At 35.9% G+C, this 27,777-nt stretch overlaps 1 protein-coding gene across 1 annotated transcript; it reads right to left on the reverse strand.

Moving 5' to 3' along the window:
• Positions 1 to 657: 657 nt before the first annotated feature.
• LOC146925588 (uncharacterized) lies at positions 658 to 27,777 on the reverse strand. The gene is made up of 35 exons (XM_085710468.1): positions 27,634 to 27,777; positions 27,490 to 27,539; positions 26,651 to 27,395; positions 26,307 to 26,498; positions 25,058 to 25,134; positions 24,869 to 24,986; positions 22,554 to 22,637; positions 20,136 to 20,231; positions 19,931 to 20,032; positions 19,674 to 19,742; positions 18,490 to 18,585; positions 18,316 to 18,423; positions 17,920 to 18,033; positions 13,505 to 13,591; positions 11,755 to 11,883; positions 10,851 to 11,049; positions 10,519 to 10,662; positions 8,242 to 8,285; positions 7,934 to 8,017; positions 7,777 to 7,845; positions 7,610 to 7,686; positions 6,504 to 6,573; positions 5,817 to 5,966; positions 5,524 to 5,589; positions 5,258 to 5,402; positions 4,693 to 4,757; positions 4,540 to 4,605; positions 3,922 to 4,015; positions 3,302 to 3,338; positions 3,138 to 3,195; positions 2,844 to 2,954; positions 1,986 to 2,053; positions 1,555 to 1,621; positions 1,390 to 1,458; positions 658 to 1,097 (listed from the first exon to the last, which is right to left on the reverse strand). The coding sequence occupies exons 1-35, from the start codon at positions 27,727 to 27,729 to the stop codon at positions 1,044 to 1,046; spliced, it is 3,900 nt and encodes a 1,299-aa protein (XP_085566594.1). The 5' UTR covers positions 27,730 to 27,777; the 3' UTR covers positions 658 to 1,043.

Raw genomic sequence — 27,777 nt, forward strand, 5'->3', positions numbered from 1 at the left:
AAGCAATCCAAAACATTTTTCTTCTCTAAAACCTTTCATAAAATGTCTCTTGGTAAGTACTCTATTGCATATCTGTCTCAAATAAATGGAAATTTATATAGATTTTTTTTCTCTTCAATTTGTCTTCATAAAATATTCAGAGAATACATAGATATCAATATTATAGTCTGGTTTCTTTAAAAAAAAAAAAATTATAGTCATGGTTCTATTTGTTTTGATTTTCTATCTTTATGCGGTATCTTTTTTTTATTTTTTCGTCTTAGTGTCGTGTTTGATTTAGGTTGAAAGATTAATTTTGATCAAGTGTAAATTCAAACAATGATTTTGACATTGTCTATATTCCAAATCTGGAGACATGAGTATTTTAAAGACTTAAATATAATCATATTTAAGACATATGTACTATGTCGTTTTATGTTATTAACATACATGTTATTATTTGCACATTCATCCCTTTTATTTTTGGCGACTTTAAATTTGTATTGTATTGATATACTTTATCGATTTGAATAGATGAATATTTTTTTATTATTGTAAAAAAAAAAAATCATGATATGGGCTATATTCTTGATCTTGAATTAATCATTCTCTCAAAAAGTGCATTACAGTATGACTCATAAGTTTAATATATATATCACTTGCCTACTTATCAACACATTTTAAGAAAAGTGCATTCCCTTCTTATCATCAGTACTTCACATTGTTTATAAATTATAACAGTAGTAAATTACAACAAAATAATATGTGAATATCGATAAATTTATCAACAGACGGTCTTATATCACAAACACCAAGCTAACTGTTAGTCCTACCGTAACATCATAATTAAGTAAACTTTGGCATAATGAAGTTTCACTTGACAGTGTTGAGATGTATAAGCATCAAACTTTCTCATTCTAAGGTCATAAGAAAATATAATAGTAATCCTCTATGGTCAACAATTTTTCTTGTTCGTTGTATATGCTGTCAGCCTGAAGCAAACTAGTTCAGATCTAATTTCATTGTAGAGGCTGTTATGAGTAAGCAGATGACATGTCTTCTAGCTACTCCTTTATAACGGTATACCTTGATGGAGGACCAAACAGGCTTAATACCACCTGTGAAAAAAAGGAGGCAGGAAGTGTGAGGCATTTCATCATTAATTACTGTATATATTTGGTACAAAAAAAGTTCACGGGGAACTTATGCTATCATATTCCCAGGGAATCACACAAGCCTCAGCGAGGACTTACAGCGGTGTTAATAGATCACCTACCACTACCACTACCACTACCAGGAGTGGTCATTAATCACAATGAAAATGCAAAAGGAGTAAAGCCTATTATACATCATGAATGACGAGCTACAGTTATTTATAGAGCCAAACCAAACACCACAAACAACACTTACTGGTAGAAACACCAGACCATGCAAGAAGCCAATGATAACCAAGGAGAGATACATTTGAAAGTAATACACCTGCAAAGACCATAAAGCTAGTAAGCTACTTTAACTTTTTTTTTTCTGTTGTGTAGACAAACAAGTGTCGAAGGCAAAAGGTGATATATCACAAACCACAAAAATTTCTGATGTTGAGAAGCAAAGGACCAGAACTCCAACTAATTTTGTAAGTGTGATTCCACTGCCAGACCAAGTAAAAAGAAAAGGGTCAACAAATCAATAGTGTAGACACACACCAATAGTAAGACCCCCCCCTCCGCCGTTGAAATCAATTTACCATAATGAGTTATAATTCATCATATGAAAAATTGTACTCTTACCATTCCTTTAATTTAGGCAATAATAATAAGGTTTTCGAATAAACTTCGTGAACCATTTAAATTTTGACTTGTTGCTGACTAATTAATTTGTTGGCATACATGATAAACTTAATAACATCCCATAATACATGTCACATATTGGTCAAATATAAATGCTACACTCAGGTCCTAGGCTGTAAGTGCCATGACAATTCTACATGCAGTGCAACAGTATGCATAGCCAACCTGAATACAGAAGCCCCCATAGTACACAATGCTGTCCTTGCTCGTTGGCTCCTATCCCCTGAACTTACCTACATTAAACATGAGAATACAACTTATAAGATCATTAGTAAACGTGCACATTCACTGAAAAGCATGTGGTTCTATGGCGTAAAGATCTCCTTAATGGTTGAGTAGGGTTTGGATACAATATAAAATTATTTGTGCCCATACCTGTATTTAAAAACAAGAAAAAATTCACTTGCACAAGCTTGAATAGTAACTTCAATGACCATACCCATACCCATACATATGGGTACAATATACTCAAACAAGACTCATAATTTGGTTTTAGCTTAATGGAATAAGTTCTCCCTTTAATGTATCATTATTCATTTTGCAAGTATACTAAAATACTATTTTATTACTATAATTAACAACCAAAAAGTCAAAAAATAAAGAGTATTGATCTATATCTCAATTGAAAAATATCTCAAGTTTTTTCAAATCCTAGTATAAAGCAAAACAAATATAATGCATGGTTATAGAATGGGTTGTGTAAGTAGAGTACCCATGCTTGCATTTTTTCCCCCAAATAATACCTAGGCACAACCCTAGACTCATTTACCGATTAAAAATCCTATCAAATGCGATAGTCCCATTTTCACCCCAATTATTTAATCAAAGCATTAAAATCCGCCACGCGATAAAGAATGTTGGAATTCACATGCTACAGTTATTTTCATAACAACATTGGCCTAATGAACATGTCGGAATTGTAATTAGTGAAGTGCCAGTTTGACAAATGTTGCTGTTCCTTCAAAGACCATTTTATCCTATGAGGAAGTCCCCTCAATATATAAAACATAGGATTAGACTAACCATGAACGCATGTGTTATATGCACACAAAACTCCACAGCAATCCCTATTGACATAATCAGGTTGACAACAGACACCGCATTTAGTTGAATACCCAGAATCGCCATTACACCCTGCATCAGTCACAGAAGTCGTGAGTTTTATTTTGAGACTAAGAGGTATTAATTTAACATAAAAAGGTGCAGCTGAATTCTACAAGAGAACCACTAAAATAATAGAAATGGGAGAATATGATGCCTAAAGAAAAGGCAAAGGAAAGACATAACAAAATCCAAAACAATAAAGATAAGTGATACCATGAGGTCGAGAATAATCATGAGAAGAACAAGTAATATGATTGCTGAACTCCACAAGCTGCATTGGTTGCAAACAATAAAAATTACACTCAATCCCGAATAGAGAGAACAAATTTTGAATTTACTCTAAGCATACAAGGCTTAAGTTTGAATAGATTTTCTACCTCGATGTGATGATCAAACAAACAACAAAAACAGCACCTGTTACATGTCATTACAAATTGTTCAACGTCAAATAAATTTGATTAAAAGAATACAGAATTAATACGAGAAATTCAGATGACTTGGGTAAAAATTGAAAAGTTTATTTCAAGGAAAAACGAGATCATGGAGAAAAATGAGAAGATATGAATTACATTTTCAATTTCTATTTATAGGCACAATGAAAAATGTGAAGTGAATGTCAATTAAGTATTACATAATGGTGTGGAGTTTAACTCTCGATACTAAAACATTTAACAATATAGAAAGCAACAGATGATGTATGTCCTTCTGGAGACAAATAAAGTGGCTTGATGTTTAAAAGACAACAAAAGTACTCACTCAAAGAACATAAAGAGGGAAGGTGAATTCAAAAGTTTGAAGTCAAGAACATATATGTATAAGCCTTCTTAACATAGGCTCAAATTTCAAAAATTAAAATGGAACAGGATGGAATAATAAACAGAAGGGCAGGGCAAAGCATCTAGGATCAAAACAAACAGTTGATCTCATAAAAATAGGGTTGGTATACAAGTACGCCATTCTATGTGTCAATGTTATTAGACTGTTTTGGAATACCAACCTAGTGCTATCGCAATGTTAATCAGCGCTACCTTCCATACATCCAGATATTGTTCGAAGAAGATATAAAATACTGAGTATGGAAATACATCCATCTGCACAGGAGAAGATTAGTCAGCAAGTAGAAGAGACATAAAAATAATAATATGGGACAATATGCCCAGATTTAGCCAATGCAAAAATACTTCAGGAGGACAAAAATGAATAGTATATCAGTAATTATATCCCTACAATTTTGTTAAAAACCTATATCAAGGAAGAGAAATTCAGGTGAGAAGTATGGCCAGTTAACAACTTCAAAACCTCTATAGCGATTGAGACTCACAGCTCAAGCTAAAAATAACTATTACACTTCCAAGTAAAATATTAGATTGGTGAAAGAAAAATATAACATTGATAAGCAAAAAAATAAAAAAAAACGTAGAACCACGACTATCCCAGGAAAAGGCTCATGAATACAGTACAGCTCTAACAGAAAGCAGTAGTGATTGCAAGGGGAAGAAAACCTTCAATTCCTAAGCTATGCGCATGAAGACAATATTCCTAAAAATTGTTTGATCCAATAAATCTAAAACCTAAACCAACAGGCAAAAACTCATGATGAAATTGAAGTCCAAACCTTTAAAGACGCAGAAATTTTGGAGCAAAACTCCCTTGCAGCTCGTATTGCATTAACGTAGTCACCCTAAAAAGATTCCAGTTAGATAAAATAATGTATCAAACATCATGCATAAGCAAGGGAAATAAGATTTTTGTTTATCACTCTGCATACTTGTCTATTAAGTGGTGTATGATAAGTACGGAATTCAGAAGCTTGTATGACACCACCCTCGTAACCTGAAAGTCCGTTAAAAGTCAAAATCTTCATATCAGAATTTAAAATTTGAGAAGAAATTTTACTGTATATGTAAAAGAGTATACAAGAGATTTCAGAAAGGACAAAACTTGCAAAAAGTTAATACATGTTTGATATATAGTATTTGTTGTTAATTAGGGACAGCACATCTAATCTATTGTTTTTGCCACACAGTTAACGCTCTTAAAACAAATGTTAAGTTTGAAACAGTGTTTATCTTTATATGTCACTCCTAAGAGAAGAGAAGACAAAGATGAAGATGAAAAGGGAGGAATAACATGATGATGGGATTGTTGAATGGCAATATCATGAGAAGCTTCAACAGAATGTTATGAGTATTAAAAAAAGTATACATGTAAAAGATTAATTAGAGAACTCGACAGAAAAGACAGAATAGAATAAAGTTTAATCCTTTATATATATATATATATATATATATATAGAGAGAGAGAGAGAGAGAGAGAGAGGGTGTCTTTCATACCACTAAGATCTATACTATTGGTGTAAGCTCCATGACCACCCTTCGCACAATCAGCTGATGGAAGTGCATCAAGAAACCAGGGAAGCTTCTCTTTAAACTGTGCTGTAGATGGACGGTCATTAACCAAATCCGAGTGACGGAAACACTGGAAATCAATCAAAAGTGTTAGTCCTTTTGCTACTGCACCCTTTTGATTTACAATTTAAAGTCTTTTGGGAAATAATCTCCTATGTAATAAACATAATATATAGGGAAAAGTATATTACTGTTGTACAGTCTTTGCACACTCCACCCAACCCACATGGTCCTTCATCCGGGAAACAACAAGGTGGCTGAAAAAGGACAGATATTTACTATTGTGATTGTACAAGGAGCAATATCTTATCAGATTAATACAAACAATTTCTGTAGTTAGGAAAATTAGACAGGAAAAAGAAATAAAACCATGATATGGCAACACATACCATGTGCATGAATATAGTTTCAAAAAATGTAGAAGAGAAAGAAAATCAAGCAAACTACACACAAGTTTTTATCCAAGCGTATTAAAAGAACGTACCTGATCATCAGGTGGACAATACGAGTCATTTGTGAATTTTCGACAGCAACTAAAAGCTTCAGGTGATATCCATACAAGGAAATCATCAAGCCATGAGGCAGCAGGCTTGGCAATGTAGCTTGATTCCGGTACCAATGATGCTCTAGATATCTGCAGTTTTATGGAGCAAGATATACAAAATTCATTCATATACGCCAAGATAAAAAATAAAATATAAAATACATTACAAGTCTCTTTGTGTGAAAGCCAACCATTCAACAATATCTTCAAAGTTTCACACAGGAAGATATGAACTATAGATATGTACAGGATTCTACATTATAATTTGTAACTAAAACTGGAAATCAAGTTTAATTATCTAAGTTGAAGTTCATTCAAACCACTTATTATAAGTGGGACACAGTGATGGGAAGGTAATGCAATAGACGAGTGGTTGGAAAAGTCATTAATGGTTAGTGTGGTTAAAGGAAGGTCAAATCAGGTTAGTCAAAATCAAATCTGGTTAAAGATACAGGTGGTATTAATATCAAAGAATAATTTGATTGAACTGTATAAATGACTGAATGGTTACTATAAGCTAGGCTCAACATATCGATTATATCTGATTAAATTCTTTAAATAAAATATAAAAATTAGATAAGAGGTTTTCAGTAACAACCACTTTTGAAGAATTCAATCATTGATTACCTCGTTTAAAAGAGAATTTGAATCACAGTGGCTAATGGAGCATAGCTGGTTTGTATGTTTAGATTCCAAACTGCAGGAGAGAATATCAGGAAAACAGCGAAAAGTTGAGATAAAAATTTGAAGACAAAAGAGCATACAACCAAACTAAACTGTGTGTCATTGGCAAATAGACACTGAACTTTCACTTTGTTCCAATTAATCCCTAATATCCTACTATTGTTACAACAAATCCTCCTGTTAACATAAGGTCGTGTTATAGAGAAAATTAACGTCCAACACTTTGAAATAGAGATGAACCTGGAGCAAAGAAAAGGAATGCACAACATTCTAGGCCCAAGAACTGGAGTGAATTAAGTGACCCTATAAACACAAGAACTAAGAAAGGCACGAACTATTACAGCTCCTAATTCTGGTAGTACAATTAGAGCAATATATACAAAACAAAGTTATATCAGAATCTTGATTCTGATCGATTCCCATAATCATTGACAAACAAATTGAGAAGGAAATATGTTTTCTGATAAATTGCTTTAGCAAAATGAACACAACACATTAGATTTACATGACACAAGGTAATAAATACATTCTACTACTATTTACAAGAAACAATAAATAAGCTGAAACATTTCCTGTAATACTAAGGATCCCATGCAATCTGGAAGTAGTTATTTAATTATTTATTAATGTGTTACACGAAACAACCACTACCATAAATTTAGTGCCTTTTACAAGTAGGTACCTTGGACTTTCAATCCCTCCTAACCAATCTTTAAACTCGTACTATTGTTGCACATAGACCCATTTGTTCACCCTTGGCAACTTAACCCCAAATTATCAAATGAGTCTATTGTAATAATAGTACAAGTTCAATGAACACAGTGAAAGTTCAAGGTGCTGACTGTATAAAGCATAAAGTTTTCCCCTGATGTTAATTGATACATTTCTTGAGGTTTTTCGCATGATAAAAACATTAGAGGAAAATAATCACATGGATAATTTGTTGCCAACTAATTCTATTTCTTTTTTCACTCATTAAGGTTTGCATGCTTAAGGCCTTCATTGTGTGAATAGTACAACATTAAATGTTATGCTTAAAAGACAATGACCTGTAATTGTAATCTTTCACAACAAAATACAATGGTGGTCCCACTCTGAGGTACTCAGAAATGTTACTGAAATACCCCTGTAAAAAGAACAAAAATAACCACTATAAGAGGCTGGACGACAAAGGATGGAACCGACAAAAACATGGGAAATGAATTAGAAATTAGACCTGAAGATAGGAGTCCCGCGGAAGAGCAATCTGTTGCTCTAGACCAGGTTCAATCCTCGTGCATAATGCCTGAAAATAAAAAATCATAGCGAAAATCACGTTTTCCAAAAATATTTTACTGAAATTTGTTATTTTATCATTTTCCCAAGTAACTTACAATGCTTGCTAAGGTGAATGCACCAAATATGGCGATGACCAAGATTTTAACTCCCCATAGTCCAAGAAATGGTGCATGAACCTCCTATGTTTACACAATGATAGCAGAGTTAGTTTTGATACTAAAAGCAAATCAAAATAGTATAAGGTTTATGCTGTAAATATCATAGATGTTTTGCCAATTATCACCAACTAGAATGAGAAAACAACAAAACTGAATTCATAAAATATGAGTAGCACAATAGTATCTTTTTTTTTTTTTTTTCTTTTTTAGTTTATATGCACTCCATGAACTAAATAGAATTCTACCTTCATATATCGTGTCAGCAGTCCATCTGTCTCCTGCCCAATTCCTGCACTTCGATGGTGATATGATTAAGAACCATATGCATGCAAGTAGAGAGAAAAAAAAAATCAAAATACGCAACTCAACAAAAGCTGAAAACAATCCAGACTTATTGCAACAACAACAACAACAACAACAAGCCTTATCCCACTAAATGCGGTTGGCTACATGGATCAAATTACGCCATAATGTTCTATCATAAACCATATTTGGATCCAACTCATTAATCTCTAAATCTTTTCTAATAGTTTCTCTTATAGTTTTTCTAGGTCTTCCTCTACCCCTCTTCTGATCTGACTCTCCTCCATCTGATCTACTCTTCGTACTACAGCATCAACAAGTCTTCTCTCTACATGCCCAAACCACCTAAGCCTATTTTCTACCATCTTTTCTACTATAGGTGCTACCCCAACTCTCTCTCTCTCTCTCTTTCTCTCTCTAATGGTGTCATTCCTAATCCTATCCCGTCTAGTCTTACCACTCATTCAACACAACATCCTCATCTCTGCTACACTTACTTGATTCTCTAAGCTTTGAAGATAGCAATTGTTTACCTTGGCTTGAACAATCTTAGTCTTCAGGATCTCTAATGTGTTTGCAGAGTTATACTTAATCTCGGTAAGACGACAAATCCATTTTACAAAAATCTTAACCGCATATGATACATTTCATGAAGAAATCCTAGACAAAAAAAAGGCTCGAATCACATTTATTAAGGAGATTCCTTGGAAGTATTACTCAAGAAAGAAGCAATGAAGTATACACGGACCAAAGGATTGATGAAGCTCACAGATCTTGCTATGTACGCTAGATTGTACACGCAACCCCCCCCCCCCCCCCCCCCCCCCCCCCCCCGCCGTATTCTTTCTCCAACCAGCATCGCTTATCTACAACTCCAGTATCAACAGAAATCTCGTCGTAGTGATCCTCCCTCCCATCCAATCATACCCCTCAAGGAGTTCCCCTTCTCCACCTGAAGAGATGAGAGAGAGAGAGAGAGAGAGAGAGAGAGAGAGAGAGAGAGCTTGAGGGATATGGCGAGGAATTTCGTCTCACTCTTTTTAACCCTTTCCTTTCACCTCTCCATCCCCAATCCACCTCTCTTCCATCCTCTTTATAGCATGCATTACCTTCTCTAGTGAGAAATTTACATAAAACAACAACCACCAAGCCTTATACTACTAAGTGGGGGAGACCTAGAGAGAAATTTACATATAAGCAAAAAAACATAGGAGGGGAAATAAAGAAGCAGAAATCACCACTGTCGAATGGTAGCAAGCCCTTCATCAATCCTCGTCTCTGCCACCATGTACAACGGCCTTCCCTATTGCACAGATCTATACACTACTGAAGCCATGGAGGTAACTTGAGGACCACGGCTTGAAGGAGAAGGGCTGGAGAAGATATGGTGCAGAGGGTCAATGGTGGTGTTACTGTGAAGACTGGATTAATCAAAAGGTTCAAAAGATTGGAATGTCTTCATGTCTAATCTCTCAACGAAGAACAAAGAAAATTTCAAGAGATGATATATATAATTATGTGTCTTATATATATTCTACTCTTCAATGGATACACCTCTTTAAAATGAGGGAACACTAAGAAGATTCAAAGAATCCTCAAAGGTCAGTAAAATTTGGGCATGACGGACGAGAAGAAAAGATTCATGGAAATAATGACCCCAACACTTAAGATAACTCAACAGAAGAATAATGATTATATAGGCAACGAAGGATAACAGCGCTCTAATGTGACATTGAAGTTATAAGGTTTTGGACAAGAAATGACCAAGACCAAAAGACATTGAATATGACTGTGGTTTTTATACAAAAGATTAGAAAATAACCATAATACAAGACTTCTAATCCAAACTATATAAGAGAACAAATCCTGATTATTACTAGTCTCCTAATCCAAATTAGATAGAGAAAAAAGCATGAAATATAAAGAAATACAGAAACTGCTAGTAGGAGACAAACTAAATATTCTAAACTGCACTAAGGTACAACACAAATATTATCAGATACTTTTCGTATACATTTAACAAAAACAAAAGATCCCATGTCTTGTATGCGTAAGAAGAAAGGCATAAATGATCAATTCTTCAAAATTTGGTCATAGAGATTCCAATATCATTTAAGAAACAAGTGCCCAAAAACATAGCCTGTGAGATGCAGACTCAAGAGTGGCTATTATATCCAATAAAAAACCAAAGTATCCATGAGCAAATAGCTTGTATGTACCTTCAGTCTGCTCCACAGAGTATGGGTTCAACTTAATGCATGGGAAGCAGTCAATCCTGTTATCCTTGGCTCTCTCAAAGTCTAATGTAACCAAAGCCACAAAAGCAGTGATTTGTAGAAGGAAGTCCAGCAGAACTGCCAAAGCTATAGAAAATATATTGTAATGAGTTAAGAAACACGAAGAAAAAATAAACTTAAAATCACTTTTTAAAGGAGTTGGATTTCCCCTCTCCTTTCTATGTAATTAAACAAAATTTAAATACAACATACAAAGATGTCAACTTAGTTTTTTTTATCCAAAAGAGCCGGACAAGAGAAGAAAATTCTTTAACCTGCAATCATGGAGAAAACATGGCATGCTGGCATAGAAACAAATGATCCTACTGCAAATGCTAGAATCTCTGATAAGCTGGCGAGTGTTATGGACGGTCCAACTTCCCCCAGTGCATTGCTTATTTGTTCTTCAATTGGTAAATCTGAGGGTTGCCGTTTCACAGCATCTACGATTATACACATGTTATCTACACCAACCTAATCAAAGAATGAAAATCCAAGAAAAGTAATGAAATCTCACAATACTTGGCGAGAGACATGACTAAAACATTATGGAAAGACAGCAAGAAACTTATAAAATTATAATAAATTGATGGTATAAGAATCACATTAACTTTCTATGTTGCTTAAATTCTTTGTACAGTAAGTAGAATAGGTTTAATGCGTCTTAGGAAATAGTGGTAGCTTAATTACTGTCTAGTAAGTTGCAGTTGACATTCATTATCTTTGTAATCTTCATGTGTATAAAGTAAAATATTATGCTGGGTGTTTACACACTTGAGCTCATTCAGAAAAATCTTTTCTTCCAATTCTCACATTAACTCTCTCAGTTTTGAACAACCAAGAATGTGATGACTCAAGCGGCAGCAGATGCTGACTATACATAACTTCAGTATAATGGCATTAGGAATATAAAACATCAAATGAAAGTAGAGAAAACCTGGAGTAAGAAATCAAAAACTACCAGTATTCCCATTGCCAAAGACCTACTGAAATTTTACCCCCCCTCCCTCCCTAAAAACAGACTACTGTTAGGTGCAGGGTCCAACAATGGATTGTGGAAACAGATTGGACAGCAAATTAGTGTTTGAAATTAGAACACTTTTAGTCTATTTGACTTGGACACTATGACATCAGCAGTAATAAAATATAAATGACAATGGACAAAACAGAAAGACTTACAGCTAAAACCAGAAAAGGTATGACTTCCATTATGATTAGCGTAGATTTTACTCCAAGAGCACTGAAAAATCCAACTGATCCAAGGACTGAAAGCATAACAAGCAAAACTCCCGAAAGACCAAGCAATACCTAAATGTCGTAGCATCAAGTCAAACATGAGTAGTTCAAAATAATTATAGTAATAGCGATCTTAGCTGACGAACCATTTCATACCACTTATAAAAGTCAACTTGTGATGGAACCATGCACACAACAAAACAAAGAATAATAGGAATAGAGTAAATAAGGAAGGAGTGGATAGTGTATTCAATCCTTAGTGGAAAAGTATGGGTCCCTTACAAGAGAATTCCAGAACTACAGCTCCTCAGAGAAAATATTTTCTGCCCCCACAAATATGCCCCCCACATTTCCCTTCTCTCACTGTCTAATATCCATGAGGAGTTTTGAAATAGGAAACCAAATATAAAGAAAAAGGTATGGACTCTTCACTAATGAACAATGGCAACCTACAATGAACATGGCTTTTTATTAATAAACAAGGCCAACCATAGATGAACATGAAATGTCAATATTCCGAACAAACCGTTGTCCAAGAGGTGCTAGTAGCTCAGTGGTAAGAGTTTGGCCTTGTAACCTCAAGGGAAGGAGTTCAAATCCCCTCGGATACGGTTGTAAAATGGTTATTATGTCACTTTAACTAATAATAATAATTTTCCCCTTACCCAATTTTTTTTAAGAGAAAAATATGAACAACCATTACATGATATCTAATAACGAGAAAATGAGGAAAAGCAACAGAAAATAAGAGAAAGTGACAAGGTAAAAATCAAAAGAGAATTTCTGAGGCAAGAAAAACTGATATTGTTGAGAATAACCAACAAACTGATTTTGTATGTTCGTAAAATTTATAGGGAGATGTTAAGTCTTAACTGTTACCCTGTTTTCGCAGAGAAGTAAAGCTGTAACTTCAATGCTGATTCAGCATGAACAGTAACCAACTTATAACTTTAATTCTGACTCAGCATAGACAATACATCTTACACTTCAACAATAGGTTTCACAGAAATAGACAATCTAGTATTCTGTCTTCAAACTTAGGGTGAATGGAGAAATATAAATTGATCCGACACCCTGAGTTTCGACCATAAGTCATTAAATCAAGAGGTCTGACTTTGAGGCTAGTTAAGTTGGTCAGCTAGCTGATCCTGAAGAGGGATGCGATAACAAGGCTATTTGTTCAGCCCTTTTTCTTAATCAAAATATATGCCGAGCTTCATTTGTATTTTATTCTCGTATGAAGAATAGAGTTGTGAATTAATCTGAGAATATCACACAGCAGAACTGTAACGGAAGTATGCATATGAAGTTCATGTGGTATAACTACCCATAGTATTAGTGCTGTTGTGAAAAGCTACTTTCTTTTATTCTAATCAGTTTCATTTGAAATTGTAACATTTATAGCGAGTTTAGATCTACCATCAACAGAAACATACTAGCTGGGCAGTCAAAAGAGAGCTCTCACTAACTACAAGAAGCTTAACTACAACAGTAAGCTAAGTATTCTTATGCACACACATGCACTGCCTTGATTACTGATCAAGGACATTTTCATCAAGAGGTACAACTTAGCACATATTAGCACTTATAAAAGACATGTATGTATTGAATGCACAAACAATTCAGTATATCAGTGAGCAAAAAATGAGAAAAGGACGATAGGAATTTAGACACCTAAAGATAAATATCATACCTTGGTCGAGAGGTAGAAAGAAGATAAATGATGTGGTGTATCTCCCAATGTCACTGATATATAGGCGAACATTACAATATAGCTGACCTAAAAAGATGTAGGAAATGAATTCAATGTACATTCAAGTATAGCAAATCTTCAATTCATAAATCCATAACCAAACTATTTAGTTGATGAGTTTATATGTTGTTGAGATATTGATATTTATTATATTTAATATAGTATGATCTGTTAGTATCATTAGGAGTTATGATAGGATTGCATTCCTATTTAGTATTTAGATCACATCTCATGTATACATAGTTGGTTTTCATTCCTTTCAATATTATGTGAAATATTCATATTCAAAATGGTATCTAGAGCAAGGTTTTTCTTTGGGTTCTGCCGACAAGGCTAACCCTAGTTTTTAGTTTGTTTGGTCTCAAGTCAGCTGTGAGAGCACAACCACCGCTGACAGTTGTCGGAGCCACCGACATAGACACGCGCTTTGGAATTAGAATCAGACGACGCCGATCTGCTTTCCGCCATCAAACGTCAATCGACGCGCCGTCTTCCCGCTGCTTTCAATCGCCACTGTCATCATTTGACTCACCTTGCTGTTCTGTTTTGTTTGGGACCATCAACAGCACTTGGGTCCCACTTTTTAGAGGTCGTTCGGAGATTTCTTTGAAGTTGATTGGTTTTTTCGTCAGTTTTTTTTTTCTTCTCGCGTTTCAGGCTTTGTGGGTCATTCTCTGGTCACTTTAGTCTGCCACTTGCAGATTTGTCTTTGGACGTCATTCAAAGGTTTTTTGGTTTAGTGGTATGATGGCTGTCCAACCGATTTTATCTCCGGCCACTTTGGCTCTTTTTGGTAATTCTACAACTTGTCTTTCTCACTGCGTCGGATCATGGATTTTAGATTCCGGTGCTTCCGATCATGTAGTTGGTAATCCCTCTCTTATCTCTAACTTGTCACCTCCAAATATACCTCACAGTATTACCCTTGCTAATGGTTCTAAGGCACAAGTTACTGGTATTGGTCAGGCCTCACCTCTGCCATCTCTATCATTGAATTATGTGTTATTTGTACCTGGTTGTCATTTTAATTTGATATCAATCAGTAAGCTTACTGACTCTCTCAATTGTTCCATAACATTTTCTTCCAAGTCTTTCTATATACAAGATTGTAATACAGGAAAGACAATTGGAACAGGATTTGTATCACAGGGTCTATATTACCTTCATAGTCAATCATCCACTATTTGTGGTGTTTCTGCATCTCCGGATATGATTCACCGTCGTTTAGGTCATCCAAGTTTAGATAAGTTAAAGGTAGGCATGGCAACAAAACCCATACCCGTGGTTACCCACCCGAACCAAACCCAATTTGACGGGTTTTCCCCGTTTTGACTGGGTATGGGTATGAGTTTGGGTTTTCCCCGATTCCAAAACACGGGTATGGGACGGGTAACGGGTATATAGGTACCCACCCCAAACCCATACCCAAACCCGTCCCGAATGCAGAAAACTATTTTATGTTGATATGTCATGTTATTTTGTTTAATAATTGTCGTGTTATAAAAACTACCATTGATATTTAATGAGGCAACTAAATCAATCGATCTAACAAATGTTAAAGTGAGCATATTGTTGGATAATGCATTACAACATTTCTCTAAGGTTTGCAAAAATACTTCTATTTTTTATTAAAAAGAATTATTCAATGTGGGGACGGGGATGGGGCGGGGATACCCGAACCCGTTGGGGACGGGGTTGGGGTTCAATTTCTCATCCCCGTTGGGTATGGGTAGGGTAACGGGTAAGTACATGACAATCGGGTACGGGGACGGGGAAGGTAAAACCCATCCCCACCCCGCCCCATTGCCATGCCTAGTTAAAGGTGTTGGTTCCTCAACTTTCACATTTGAAGTCATTGGATTGTGAGTCATGTCAACTTGGCAAACATGTTAGAGCATCTTTCCCAAGCAGTCCCAACAAAAGATCCAAGTCTCCCTTTGATATTGTTCATTCTGATGTGTGGGGTCCTAGTCGGGTGCTGTCTACTTTGGGATATAGATATTATGTCACTTTCATTGATGATTTTTCTAGATGCACCTGGATCACTTTACTGAAGGACCGTTCACAATTGTTTGGTGCCTTTCAGACATTTTGTTCAGAGATAAAGAACCAATTTGGAAAAGGAATTCGAATTTTGCGGAGTGACAATGCAAAAGAATATTTTTCTGCACCATTCAACTCTTTCATGGCTTCTCTTGGTATCATACATCAATCCAGTTGTCCCCACACACCACAACAAAATGGCGTCGCCTATCTCTACTCAAAGTTCTCCACAGTTACAAGGTAACCCTGAGTTCCGCCGTTAAGGTAATATTTATGAGCGTCGACATGTTGAAGCTCCAGTAACATCTCCTATTGATTCTAGTGATTCAGCTCCAAATACTATTGCTACTGATTCTAGTGATTCGGCCACTGTTCCAATCTCCTCTCCTGTTGTGGTCCCACCAGAGCCTTCTAATGACTTGCCTATTGCTCTTCATAAAGGTAAAAGGTCAACTGCTAATCCTCATCCTGTTTACAACTTTTTGAGTTACCACCGACTGTCTCCTTCCTACTTTGCTTTTGTTTCTGCTCTGTCATCTGTCTCAATTCCTAAGACAGTTCATGAAGCATTATCTCACCAAGGATGGAAACAAGCCATGATTGATGAAATGGTAGCTTTAGAATCCAACCATACTTGGGAGCTTGTTCCACCTCCTCCTGGAAAATCTGTTGTTGGTTGCAGGTGGGTGTTTAATGTCAAAGTGGGACTTGACGGACAAGTTGATCGATTAAAGGCTCGATTAGTGGCTAAAGGCTATACTCAGGTCTATGGTCAAGATTACAGCGATACCTTCTCACCAGTTGCGAAGATGACATCTGTTCGCCTCTTTATAGCTATGGCTGCCATGAAACGTTGGCCTTTATTTCAGTTGGATATCAAGAACGCTTTCTTGCATGGTGACTTGGAAGAAGAGATTTATATGGAGCAACCTCCTGGGTTTGTTGCTCAGGGGGGGCGTAGTCTGGTATGCAAATTGCAGAAGTCCTTATATGGCCTGAAACAATCACCTCGGGCATGGTTTGGTCGATTTAGCAAAGTTTTGCAGCAGTTTGGGATGACCCGTTGCGAATCAGATCATTCTGTCTTTCTTAAATGTTCATCATCAAATCAATATATCTATCTTGTAGTTTATGTTGATGATATTGTGATTACAGGTGATGATTATGAAGGTATCAAAGCATTAAAACAACACCTATTTCAAAACTTTCAGACTAAGGATTTAGGTCCTCTACGTTACTTTCTTGGGATTGAGGTGGCTCAATCAAAGTCAGGCATTGCTATCTCTCAGAGAAAATATGCCCTTGATATTTTAGAGGAGACAGGTCTTATAGATTGCAAACCAGTCGACACTCCTATGGATCCTAATGTGAAGCTCCTTCCTGACCAGGGGGAGCCTTATTCCGATCCAGGAAGATACCGGAGACTAGTGGGAAAATTGAATTATCTTACCCTAACAAGACCTGACATATCTTTTTCAGTTAGCGTAGTAAGTCAGTTCCTTAACTCTCCATGTGACAGTCATTGGAATGCAGTTGTTCGAATTCTTAAGTACATCAAAAGAGCACCGGGAAAAGGACTTGTTTTCACTGATAGAGGCCACACTAATATCGTTGGGTATTCAGATGCCGATTGGGCAGGAGATGCGAGTGATAGACGGTCTACTTCTGGTTATTGTATTTTTGTGGGTGGAAATCTCATTTCATGGAAGAGCAAAAAGCAAACAGTCGTTGCTCGATCAAGTACAGAAGCCGAGTATCGAGCAATGGCTCAAGCTACAAGCGAGCTTGTGTGGTTAAAACATTTACTGCAAGAATTAAGTTTTTGTGAGGTTGGTCAGATGGAACTCGTATGTGATAATCAATCAGCTTTACAGCTCTCCTCCAATCCGGTTTTTCACGAGAGAACAAAGCATATAGAAGTCGACTGTCATTTCATTAGGGAAAAGATTCTCTCTGGAGTCATCAAAACCTCATTTGTCAATTCTAAGGATCAACTTGCAGATATCTTTACTAAATCTCTACGAAGTCCTCGAATAACTTACATATGTGACAAGATGGATGCATATGATATGTATGCTCCACCTTGAGGGGGAGTGTTGAGATATTGATATTTATTATATTTAATATAGTATGATCTGTTAGTATCATTAGGAGTTATGATAGGATTGCATTCCTATTTAGTATTTAGATCACATCTCATGTATACATAGTTGGTTTTCATTCCTTTCAATATTATGTGAAATATTCATATTCAAAATATGTAACGTAAATCAGTTTTTCTTGTATAGTTGAAAGAAAAGGAAAGTTATTACAAGTATTGTGATGACATCAGCAGTGCTTTCTCTCTTCAATTCTTCCTCAATTGAACTTTCAGCAGAGAATGATAAAGTAAGATTGTTAGATTGCACCATTGGCAGCAATTCCTCCTGCCAAATGTAAAATTGGTTCAAAATAAATCACTCCAGATATGGATTTGAATCCATGCTCGGTATCTACTATATCTAAGCAAGCCAAATTATACCATGGAATTAAAGGAAATAATGAAATAATAGAAGAAAATCAAAAGAGAAAAACATAACATGATAACTTATTTTCTTAAGCTAACCAAGAACATAACAATATCATGGACAACAAAAAGTAAAACAAAATGCCGAATTATAAGTTACACAAGAATTAATAACTGTGATGACTATATTTAGGAGTCAAACCTTAGCTAACTGGATGAAAGCTTTCTCCCAAGCAATTGCCTTCCCATTCTCATCTCCAAATTTTGCGAGTGCATTATTGACAGGGTATGTGATAATAAATGCAGAAGCCTAGAATATGGTAATCAGCATATAAGTAATGTGTAAACAGACATTTGCCAAAATGCATGACCTTACCTCAGAATAATTGTTCCCGGAAAACCCTCCCAAGGCCGTAGTTGGTTCTAGGGGAGCCTTAAATGCACTAAAGCATGTTTCTGTAGAAGTATAATGCTGAAAATGATATATTCAAATAATCAGGGTCAACATATACCAGATAGACAGATAAATCATATAAGGACATTGTTAGGACCCAAAAATAAAAAAACCGTAATCAATTTACAGGTGAAACTCCTTGCAACCAGGGGGAATATCCTGTACTGGACTGAAATGAAACTGCTAAAAAGGATATGGAGCTTAGCTCCCTATAGATGGAAATGAAACTTCAGAAACAAAAGAAAGATAAAACCAATTCTGAGAGAAAGCCAACCTTCTCAAACCAATAATAATAGAGACCCAAATATATTTAAACTTAAAACGATTGGGAACTGCTTCTGGGACAGAGACGAGACTAGGCCAATTAATACATCTGGGACGAAGATGGGGCCAATGCACTTGGGGAAAAGGATGTGGTCAAAGCATCCGGCAAAGAAAGTCGGGAGAGTGCGAGTTAAACCAACAAAAGTCACCATCAACAGGAAAACAAGACACCACTAATATGATTACTATGTGCAAAAAGAATTGTCGTCAGCATGATCATCGGTGGAAATAAAAGCCGCTAATATGATCCATTAGTGAGAAAAGAATTTCATGACAAACATCAAAGAACAAGCCGACCTCACAACACAACAGAAGAAAGGGAAGAAGAAAAAAATACATAATTGAGCAAGTGCCCAGAAAATATGCAGAAGACAAAGATGCAACAACAAAAGTGTCAGAGCATGCATGAAAACTAAGATCGAAGAGCTTGAGGGTGGTCCAACGGAAGCAAGAGCCCCTTGAATGCGAGCAGCAACAACCAAAACTCCAAAAACAACGACAAAACAGTACTTGAAATTGAAAGTATGCAAGCAACGGCGTGGCGTAGCCATGCAGGTGGTCAGTAGGGTTGAGTTAAACCCAACCGATCTAATATTTTTCGCTCCCCTTCGATCAATCAATGAAGCCAAATTGCACCCCCCCCCCCCCCAAAAAAAATCAAACATCGGAAACAGTGGGCCTATCACACTTAAATTCTTATTTTAATAAAGGAAATTGCTTTGAATGAAACTCATTTGAATAACCAAACTGAGGTAATCAATAATCAGATTAATGAAGTTTACCTGAAAACAATACTCGGCATGTTCAACACCTCCATAGTCGTCATAATTGTCAGAGTCCATTTGAAAATACTATCAGAGAGAAAATTAAGACAAAAATGGAAATCAAATAAAACCATTTCTGTGTTCCCAAAAAAATAGTCAATTAAAATGGAACTAAACAAGAAAGTTAGATGCTTGTATTGCACACGCATAATAAATACAAGCAATGCAAAATTCAATTATAATTCACAAATCCTTTGGAAAATGGGGGTTTAAACCTGCAAAATGCTTTGGGTGGCACAGTCATCACCTAAAGGCTTCAAGCAAATGTCACTCAAAGATACGAATAAGCCCGAATAATTTGCACGAATTCCATCAACCTGTCAGGTCAATGAATAGAAAAAATTTAATATAGAAAGTCCCGCTACATTGCAACACCGCCATTCAAAGTATAGCAAGTCGAAAGAACGAAAAATAATATACCTTTTCCTGTATTTCAAAAAGCAATTCAATATTGTCTTCTGTTATGATACTTGGTGGCTTACCATGCTCAGAATCAGGGATTGTGGCTATTATGAGCTGAAAAATAAGCAAATAGGATTGCCAGAGTGATTTATTTCACACAGAATCATCGTGAAAAATGAAAGGAAACAAACAGACAAAAAAAAAATCCCATTAAATGAGATCGGTAACTTGGATCAAACATTACCAATACCATAATATCCTATTATGAAAAACTTTTAATGCTTGAAAAAAGGGGAAATTCTCAATATAAATTCTGATTCTAATCTGTAGACAAAGGTTACATTACATTGGTGGAGCCTATATTCTATCAAGTACAATATTAATTTGTTAATGAGAGAAAATAATAACTCAAATATGAAGCAAATATATCACTCCTAGCTTGTATTAGAAATCATGGAATCATAGGGAGAGAAGTCATAGATGTAAGCAAGATAGCAAGCATAAGAGTACTCATGAGGGAGATACTCAAAGGAACTCATTAGAGAATGAATAGATTGATAAAAGATATAATTGAAATGATACAAGAGTGTTCCTATATAGAGAGTTTAGTTGTGTAACTAACTCTAACTAACTTGCTTGCTCTCCATGCTATCTAGATAGCTTGCTCTACAAGCTATCTTCTCACTATATTCTAATAGTCCCCCTCAAACTCAAAATGGGAAAATTCACCAATTTGAGTTTGAAACACAATGAACATTACAATTTATTCAAAACTCAAAGTAACTAAGTAAAATGGGGGTAAGACTAGTAAATGACACAAATGAAAGGAAAACAGAGAAGGCCCAGATTGAGGCCCAGTAAGGTTCTGATGAAGCTCTTGTTCACGTGAGAGAAGATATTGCCAAAGCATGGTTTTTGATTCTGCAAACGATTCTCTTCACAATTACAACAAACATGATTCTGAACTGATACAGCTTATACCAAACTCTTCGTTCCTGTAAACTCTGAACAAAAAAGTGATTGTCTACAAACGTGCTTCTTCAATCAAAACAACTTTCTGCTTCATTCTTCCTATTCTGCAATCAGCCTTTGCAAAAGTGCTTTGCCAAACGCGTTTTTCTTCTTCTTTTCAAAAACAGCTTAAAACACGCAACTGAACAAGATTAGCTTATCTAAAACGCGATTTTGCAGAAAAACAGCTTTTCTAAAACGCATCTTGAAACTTGATTCTGCATCACAATACTGACTTCATCTCAAAACTGATCTGTGTTGTTGATTCAGTCATGAATTCACCTTTAGTTTCTTTCCGAATTCAGCTTAATCCCGAAAGAAAGGAAGAAAGGATAATCTGAACTGAAAACACAATGAGGAAGAACGCGACGCAGTGAATATAGCAGTTTCTTTCCTCTGTCCCATGGTTTCCATCGCAACCGGAAAGAAGTGTATCGGAGAACAGTAAACACAGAGAACAACGAACGCGAGAAAATGCTTCCACAAGGATCAAAATCAACAATGAATTCGTCATGTAACTGGAAAAACTGAACCTGATTGTTGATGGCGGAAACAGGATGCTCAGATTGCTTCTCGACGAACAACCACGAGGCGAAAAGCCTCACGGCGGCGACGCCGTAAACAGAGCTACACGATCTCACCGGTAATGTATCGATGAGAACCTCCGGTGCTTCAGAAACGACAAAATCAGAGGAACGATTCTCCAAGTCAGGTTCAAGAACGTCCAATTTCTCATCTTCTTGCGAATCAACGAACACACAATCGTCGTCTTTGACGATGTTGCAGCAAGGATCGACAATTACGCAAGAAATCTCACCAATCTTGATGGAGAATCCATCGAATTTTGGTTCGATTGAAGGAGTAGAAACCGGTTGAATTGGAGACTCGAAACTACCGAAAGTGAAATGAACATGAGAAGCTGAAGATTCCATAGGTTGTGCAGAAACCGTGAGAACACCTTCAGAATCTTCATCTTCCTCTTCATCGTGTGCTGAATCGATAGCGGAAGCATCATCATCGTCTTCCTCCCTAGGATATCGCTCTGATTTGCTTACATCTATGACTTCTCTCCCTATGATTCCATGATTTCTAATAGCTTGCAAGTATGATCATAAAACCACTATAAGGTAATTCTCTTGGTGAATACATTTGTCGATTGAAGCCAGAAAGGATGTATGTTGTGGCTATAAGATCATCGTCTAATTTCTTCTTGATGAAGGGTTAGGCTATCTTTATATGCTTCGTCATATTATGTTAAACTGGGTTGTGTGCAATGCCAATGGCAAATTTATCGTCAAAAAATAGAAATGATGGTAGAGAAAAACCATGCAAATGATTATGCATACTGGATAAAGGTTTTCTATCCACTTCAGATTAGATATCGTTAACAAGAAAACCAAAAGAAATTAAAAGCACTGTTGAAACCTGTTCAATTCTGTAGAATGGAGCCAGGTGGCTGTCAAAATAATCTTTCTCTTCAGCTGCCTTACTTCCAGGACCTGTCCATAACTGAAATACAGACATGACCAACTTGTTTAGATAGAAATAAATGCCATTGTCAAAAATTAAAAATAGACAACATTACAGCACAGTCACTACTTTCCGTATTCTGGAAACATATATATAGAATTTGTATGTTATTTGTGTGAATTTTGTGTGTCTATAATGAGATCACACACCTTGTATGCATAATTGTTTTACAATAAATTCATTGAATGCTTAATCAGTAAGCACTAGCCTAGGAAGTTGGATACTTTAGGAATAATAACAATCAATCTAGGAAGTTGTACAATTAAAGGAATATATGAAGATTCTTGATTTTAACAATATACAACTATGAACACATGTATTACTTAGTGTGACCTTTGTTTAATGAGTTGTATTATTTTGACACAAATTTTGATATCAATTTGGATGGCTAATAAAGTTTAAATGTCTGGTCAATTACATTCAATGGATGGTTAATGATTAAAACAAGGTGTCGTGACTTATTAATTATATATTGAACACAATTACTATGATTTTGAACGTCATTAACCACAGCTTTCAAGTGTATATTTGTACATCGTGGTTAATGAATATCATGTATATTTGAACACCTGAAAAATCTTTTATGTATAATTAGGATCGTTATAATTAATGGATACATGTATATTTGAACACTTGAAAATTGTGGTTAATGGTGTTTAAAATCGTTAATTATGTTCAGTGCATGGTTAGTGAGTAGCGACATCTTATTATATTCATTAACCATCCAAATCAACCACATATTTGAATTGCATTCACCATCCAAATTGATGTAAGATTTGTGTGTCAAAATGTCATTTCTCTTCTTCAACTCACCCTATGTACTACCTATTATTTATTGACTCTGTTTGGATGATGATGTTATTAAAAAAAATATGTGTAGGGAGAAGGGGAAATCAAAAAAGAGCTATTATTGATGAGACAGAGAGAACCAGTTACAGATTTAGGGGATAAATATCCTCCCAAGGACAAAAGAACAAGAAAACAAATACAAATTGATTTTAAGGCAAAATCATGGGTTTTAAAATCTTTAATTTAGAGATTTGAACTTTAACCCAAGCTGAGAAATAGACAATCTAGAAATTAGGTTGGTCTAAATCAACACTTGCAAAACCGGTGCTTGTAAGGTGAGGATTGTCCACCCCTTATAAGCAGATGATCTTTCTATAATGGGAAAACAATGAATGATATTGAAGTTGGCGTTGTTGTTTGTTGCTATTGCAACTGTCCTGGTGGGAAGTCTTGATGGCACACGAAGAATCAACAGTCCATGTTGGTCATAGGAGAATGTATGTAAACCCAACATGTTGCCCTCTTCCACCCCATTTTGCTGTGCCTCCACCGATTTAAAATTCTAAGCATTTGTTATTTCTACTAAAATCAGTTTGTTTGGGTTTGAGAAAGGGCCATTCCTACTTAATGAATTGAAATTATAATTCCATTTTGTCTAAAAGCACTCAACCCCTGCAAAACCAGCTTGTTAGGTGTGGACTGTCCACCACTTATGAACACATGTTTAGGTCATATCTCGTCTAACGTGGGACTTCTAAACAAACCTTCATACCCAGGATTGAACATATGGAGTGTGACCCGAGTAGCCTGCGTCTAATGTGGGACTTCTCAACACACCCCCTCACACCCAGGATTGAACATATGGTGTGTGACCCGAGTGGCATGATAACAAGTGACCCAACGAATCTTGCATATGCTCATATATTATCTTAGAATTTGGGTTGGGCCTAACTCAACCCCTACAAAACCAACTTCTAAAGTGAGGACTACCCACCACTTATAAACATGTGTTTGAACCGTATCTCGTCCAATGCGGGACTTCTCAAAAGACAAGAATGTATCCAAAACCAAGCAGAATGAAAGGATGTTATCTATAAGAATATACCCTTGCAGTGATATTTTATACTTCATGAAAACTTCTTTTTGTATTCTAAAGTATGGATTCGGTAGTGTAAAACTATTTCAACATGCTGGAACTGTTATTCATAATGTGCTTACCATTCGAGCACTTTTTTCAACAACCCATACAAACATGCCTAAGAGGAGATTAAAAAAATGAACCAAGGTAATACCAACATACAATAATGGAACAGAATGTGTTATACAGCCAGCGGGAACAAGCTAGAAAACTTAAATATATAACAGTTACAGGTAAAAAAAAAACTAGACTTTGTGGAGATGCTATAGATGAAATTTGATACCTTTTCAGGCCGCGTTTCCACCTCGAAACGAAGCAGACCCAAACAAAGCAGAAGAACAATTACCAATGACGAACAAAGAACAGCATTGGGCCTCATAGCAGCCCATCTTCCATAAGATCTGGATTCAAAAACAAAATATTAATCAATAATTATGAAATTGTAAACCCACCAAGTGTTAAAGCAACAGACCTGTAAAATCTAGACAAATATCCTTGAACAAAAGAAAATTGCATCGCCTTCTGCCTTTGCGGATCCATCACTTGCTCCTTTTGTTTGTCAAAACAAAGTCAACGGTATGATAGAGTAATAAATGATACTAGATATACATCTGCTCTGAATATAGCATATTATACAGCATGTAAATCATTTAATTCTAGCACTTGTCGAAAACAGAAGAGGTTAATTAAAAAACATTGCATCAGAAATAAAGGTTGGTCTAATGAATACACAAGAAGAAAACACGATGGCATTAGTTTACTAATTAAAGAAATATTTTACCAAAAAGCATCACTATTTCAGCATTAATAACATGTTGTAATATCAATACAATAAACTGAGAGTCCAACCGTATTTGAACATGGATATGGGCATCAAATTCACCAACTGGGTTTACAAAAGCATACAACACAACCCTGTTTTAAAAATCTGAAAATGGGCCAGTTAAAATTAATATTATTGCAAATATCCGGTTTTTAAAATACGGTTTTGGATATGGCTGTGGTCTAGGCCTTGTAATTGGTTACTATGTTTACCACTACTTGCAGCCTATGGCTTGTGGCTTGATGATTGGGAGGTACAGGAACCAACAACAAGGTTCCATTGGCTAAAAAAGCATCATATTCATTCTTCACGAAATCACTGAGGGCTTGATAAAGTTTGTTAGACAGCTGTCAGATTGGTGGATGAGCGAGACGTGCAACATATGGACACAATAAGAAAAAATCTTTACCCTAAGCCACCAATAATATGAAGGTATAGCCTATAGGCGTGGGTTTAGCTAGTAAGGATCAAAGCATTTAACAAAAAAGGTTTATATTCGCTTCCAGATGCCAGCAATTTGTCAATGGTATAGGGTAGTCTCCTCTTCCCTAGACATTTCACTATTGAGACTTTAAAGAAGTATACATAACTCATGTGCCTTAACCCTACAATTTAAGATTTCCGGATAGTTGGTTCATGTTATGGTAAGCAATTTAGAGTTGGAACCTTATCATTACCATTTTTTTCTAAACAAAAAAGTTGAAATTAAGCATAAGGTGCCCAAAGAACTTTTGCATGAGAGGATGAGTAAATTATAATAATGTAAATGTAAATTCATGCATACCATTGTTTAAACTTTAGAATAGTTGGTTTTGACAAAAATAATAGTAATAATAATTTGAATCCTTCTGATTCCTAGACATACATATATTTATACAACACAGGCTTATGTGCATACCTCTTCGGGATGAGTTTCGTCCCTTTGGATGTTGGTAAAACTACTTCCTTCATCACCCATATCATTCAGCAATGGTTCCACATTGGAGCCAACTCTCCTCTCTTGTCTTGTCCTTTGCAGCAACAACCATCCAAGCAACACAAAAACCAATAGAACATACAAAAGAGCTAATGAAAAATCCACACATCTGACCTGTAATATTATTGTGCAAAAATCAGCTTCATGGCATACATCAAAAGGTAAACCAACTTATAAGAAAGAAAGCAGGGCATTGAATTTAAATTTATCTAGTCTTGAAGTGAATGAAATTAATCATGAAAAAGAATCAATTCTATTGTTACAACCTTGAGAGATCCCATTGTAATGGAGCATGGATCTTTTGTGGGAGGTGAAGGTTCAGAACCGGAGCAGACAGGAGATGAAGGACAATCGCCGCAAGAGCAGCCGAGTGAGGTGTCATTGCATGAATAGACAGGTGCATTCATAGGTTTCATAGGAGAGGAGTCAGGAACGGTTGTCTTAAAATGTATAGAATAAGGTGAACCAGGAAAACCAAGAGGCACTTTTTGTCCAAGAAATGCAAACCACTCTTGATAATTGGCAGCTCCACCGCCAACAAAATCAATGGCCCTTGTATTCATTGTACCAAATTTGACGTCTTTACATGCTTGATATAAACCATCTCCAAAAGTTTCAGTTGCATAGAAGTCAATAGCATCGACAGTTGTTGTATTAGCGGCATTAACCTCGTCGGAGACAGAAGTGACATTGATGAAGAGACTCTGATTAGGAGAGCATGAAAGCTCACAGAAAAGGTTAAGAAAGTTCCTCAAGCAAGCAGGACAGCCAACAAGAATGGGTACAGCCTGTTGAACTTGTGCCCGTAAAGTTTGAAACTGTTGCTCCGTACAACAAACATTACCATTTAAGGAAGGACAGAGACTTTGAATTTTAGCAGAGAGTAGATCATCGGGCTTGACAGAAGGAGAAGGATAAGGGCAGTTAAGTACTTTGCCATCAGTTCGTTGACCACAGATATCATACATTGCACAATATTCTTCCGAATGGGAATGGGTATTGGTATTGCCCCTAAACACAAACAAACATCATATAATATATATTATTCTTTGAATTGAAATGAATTGAATTGAATGAAATTAGTTAGTTGAGTAAGATTACATACATGATTTGGGAAGCAGCGGCAGTGAGAGTGAGAAAAGGCGAAGAGAGTACCTGATTCATTGATTCAATTAAGATACTGGCGAAGAGAGTAGAGAAGTAGTAGTTAAATAAAATGAATGAATTGAATTGAAATCTGCTTGCTTACATGTAGTAGTAGTAATAATAATAATACAACAGAGGTGGTGGTGGAGGAGGAGATGTCGATGATACCAAGAAAACCCATTATCATCTTGGAATTCATTTTGATGATAAGGAAAATGAGAAACTCATGTAGTAGCAGGACAGACAC

This window comes from Medicago sativa, chromosome 5, assembly GCF_051527215.1.
Source record: "Medicago sativa cultivar Bolivia chromosome 5, Bolivia_mono, whole genome shotgun sequence".
NCBI classification, from domain to species: domain Eukaryota; kingdom Viridiplantae; phylum Streptophyta; class Magnoliopsida; order Fabales; family Fabaceae; genus Medicago; species Medicago sativa.

Bases quoted from the DNA above. Each gene is read 5' to 3' on its own strand.
- LOC146925588 (XM_085710468.1), bottom strand. From the start codon at position 27,729: ATGAATTCCAAGATGATAATGGGTTTTCTTGGTATCATCGACATCTCC. The intron at 8,018-8,241 runs GTAGAATTCTAT...GTGTAAACATAG, and splicing joins TGCTGACACGATATATGAAG to GAGGTTCATGCACCATTTCT. The intron at 2,054-2,843 runs GTTAGTCTAATC...TGTTTAATGTAG, and splicing joins ATATAACACATGCGTTCATG to GTAAGTTCAGGGGATAGGAG.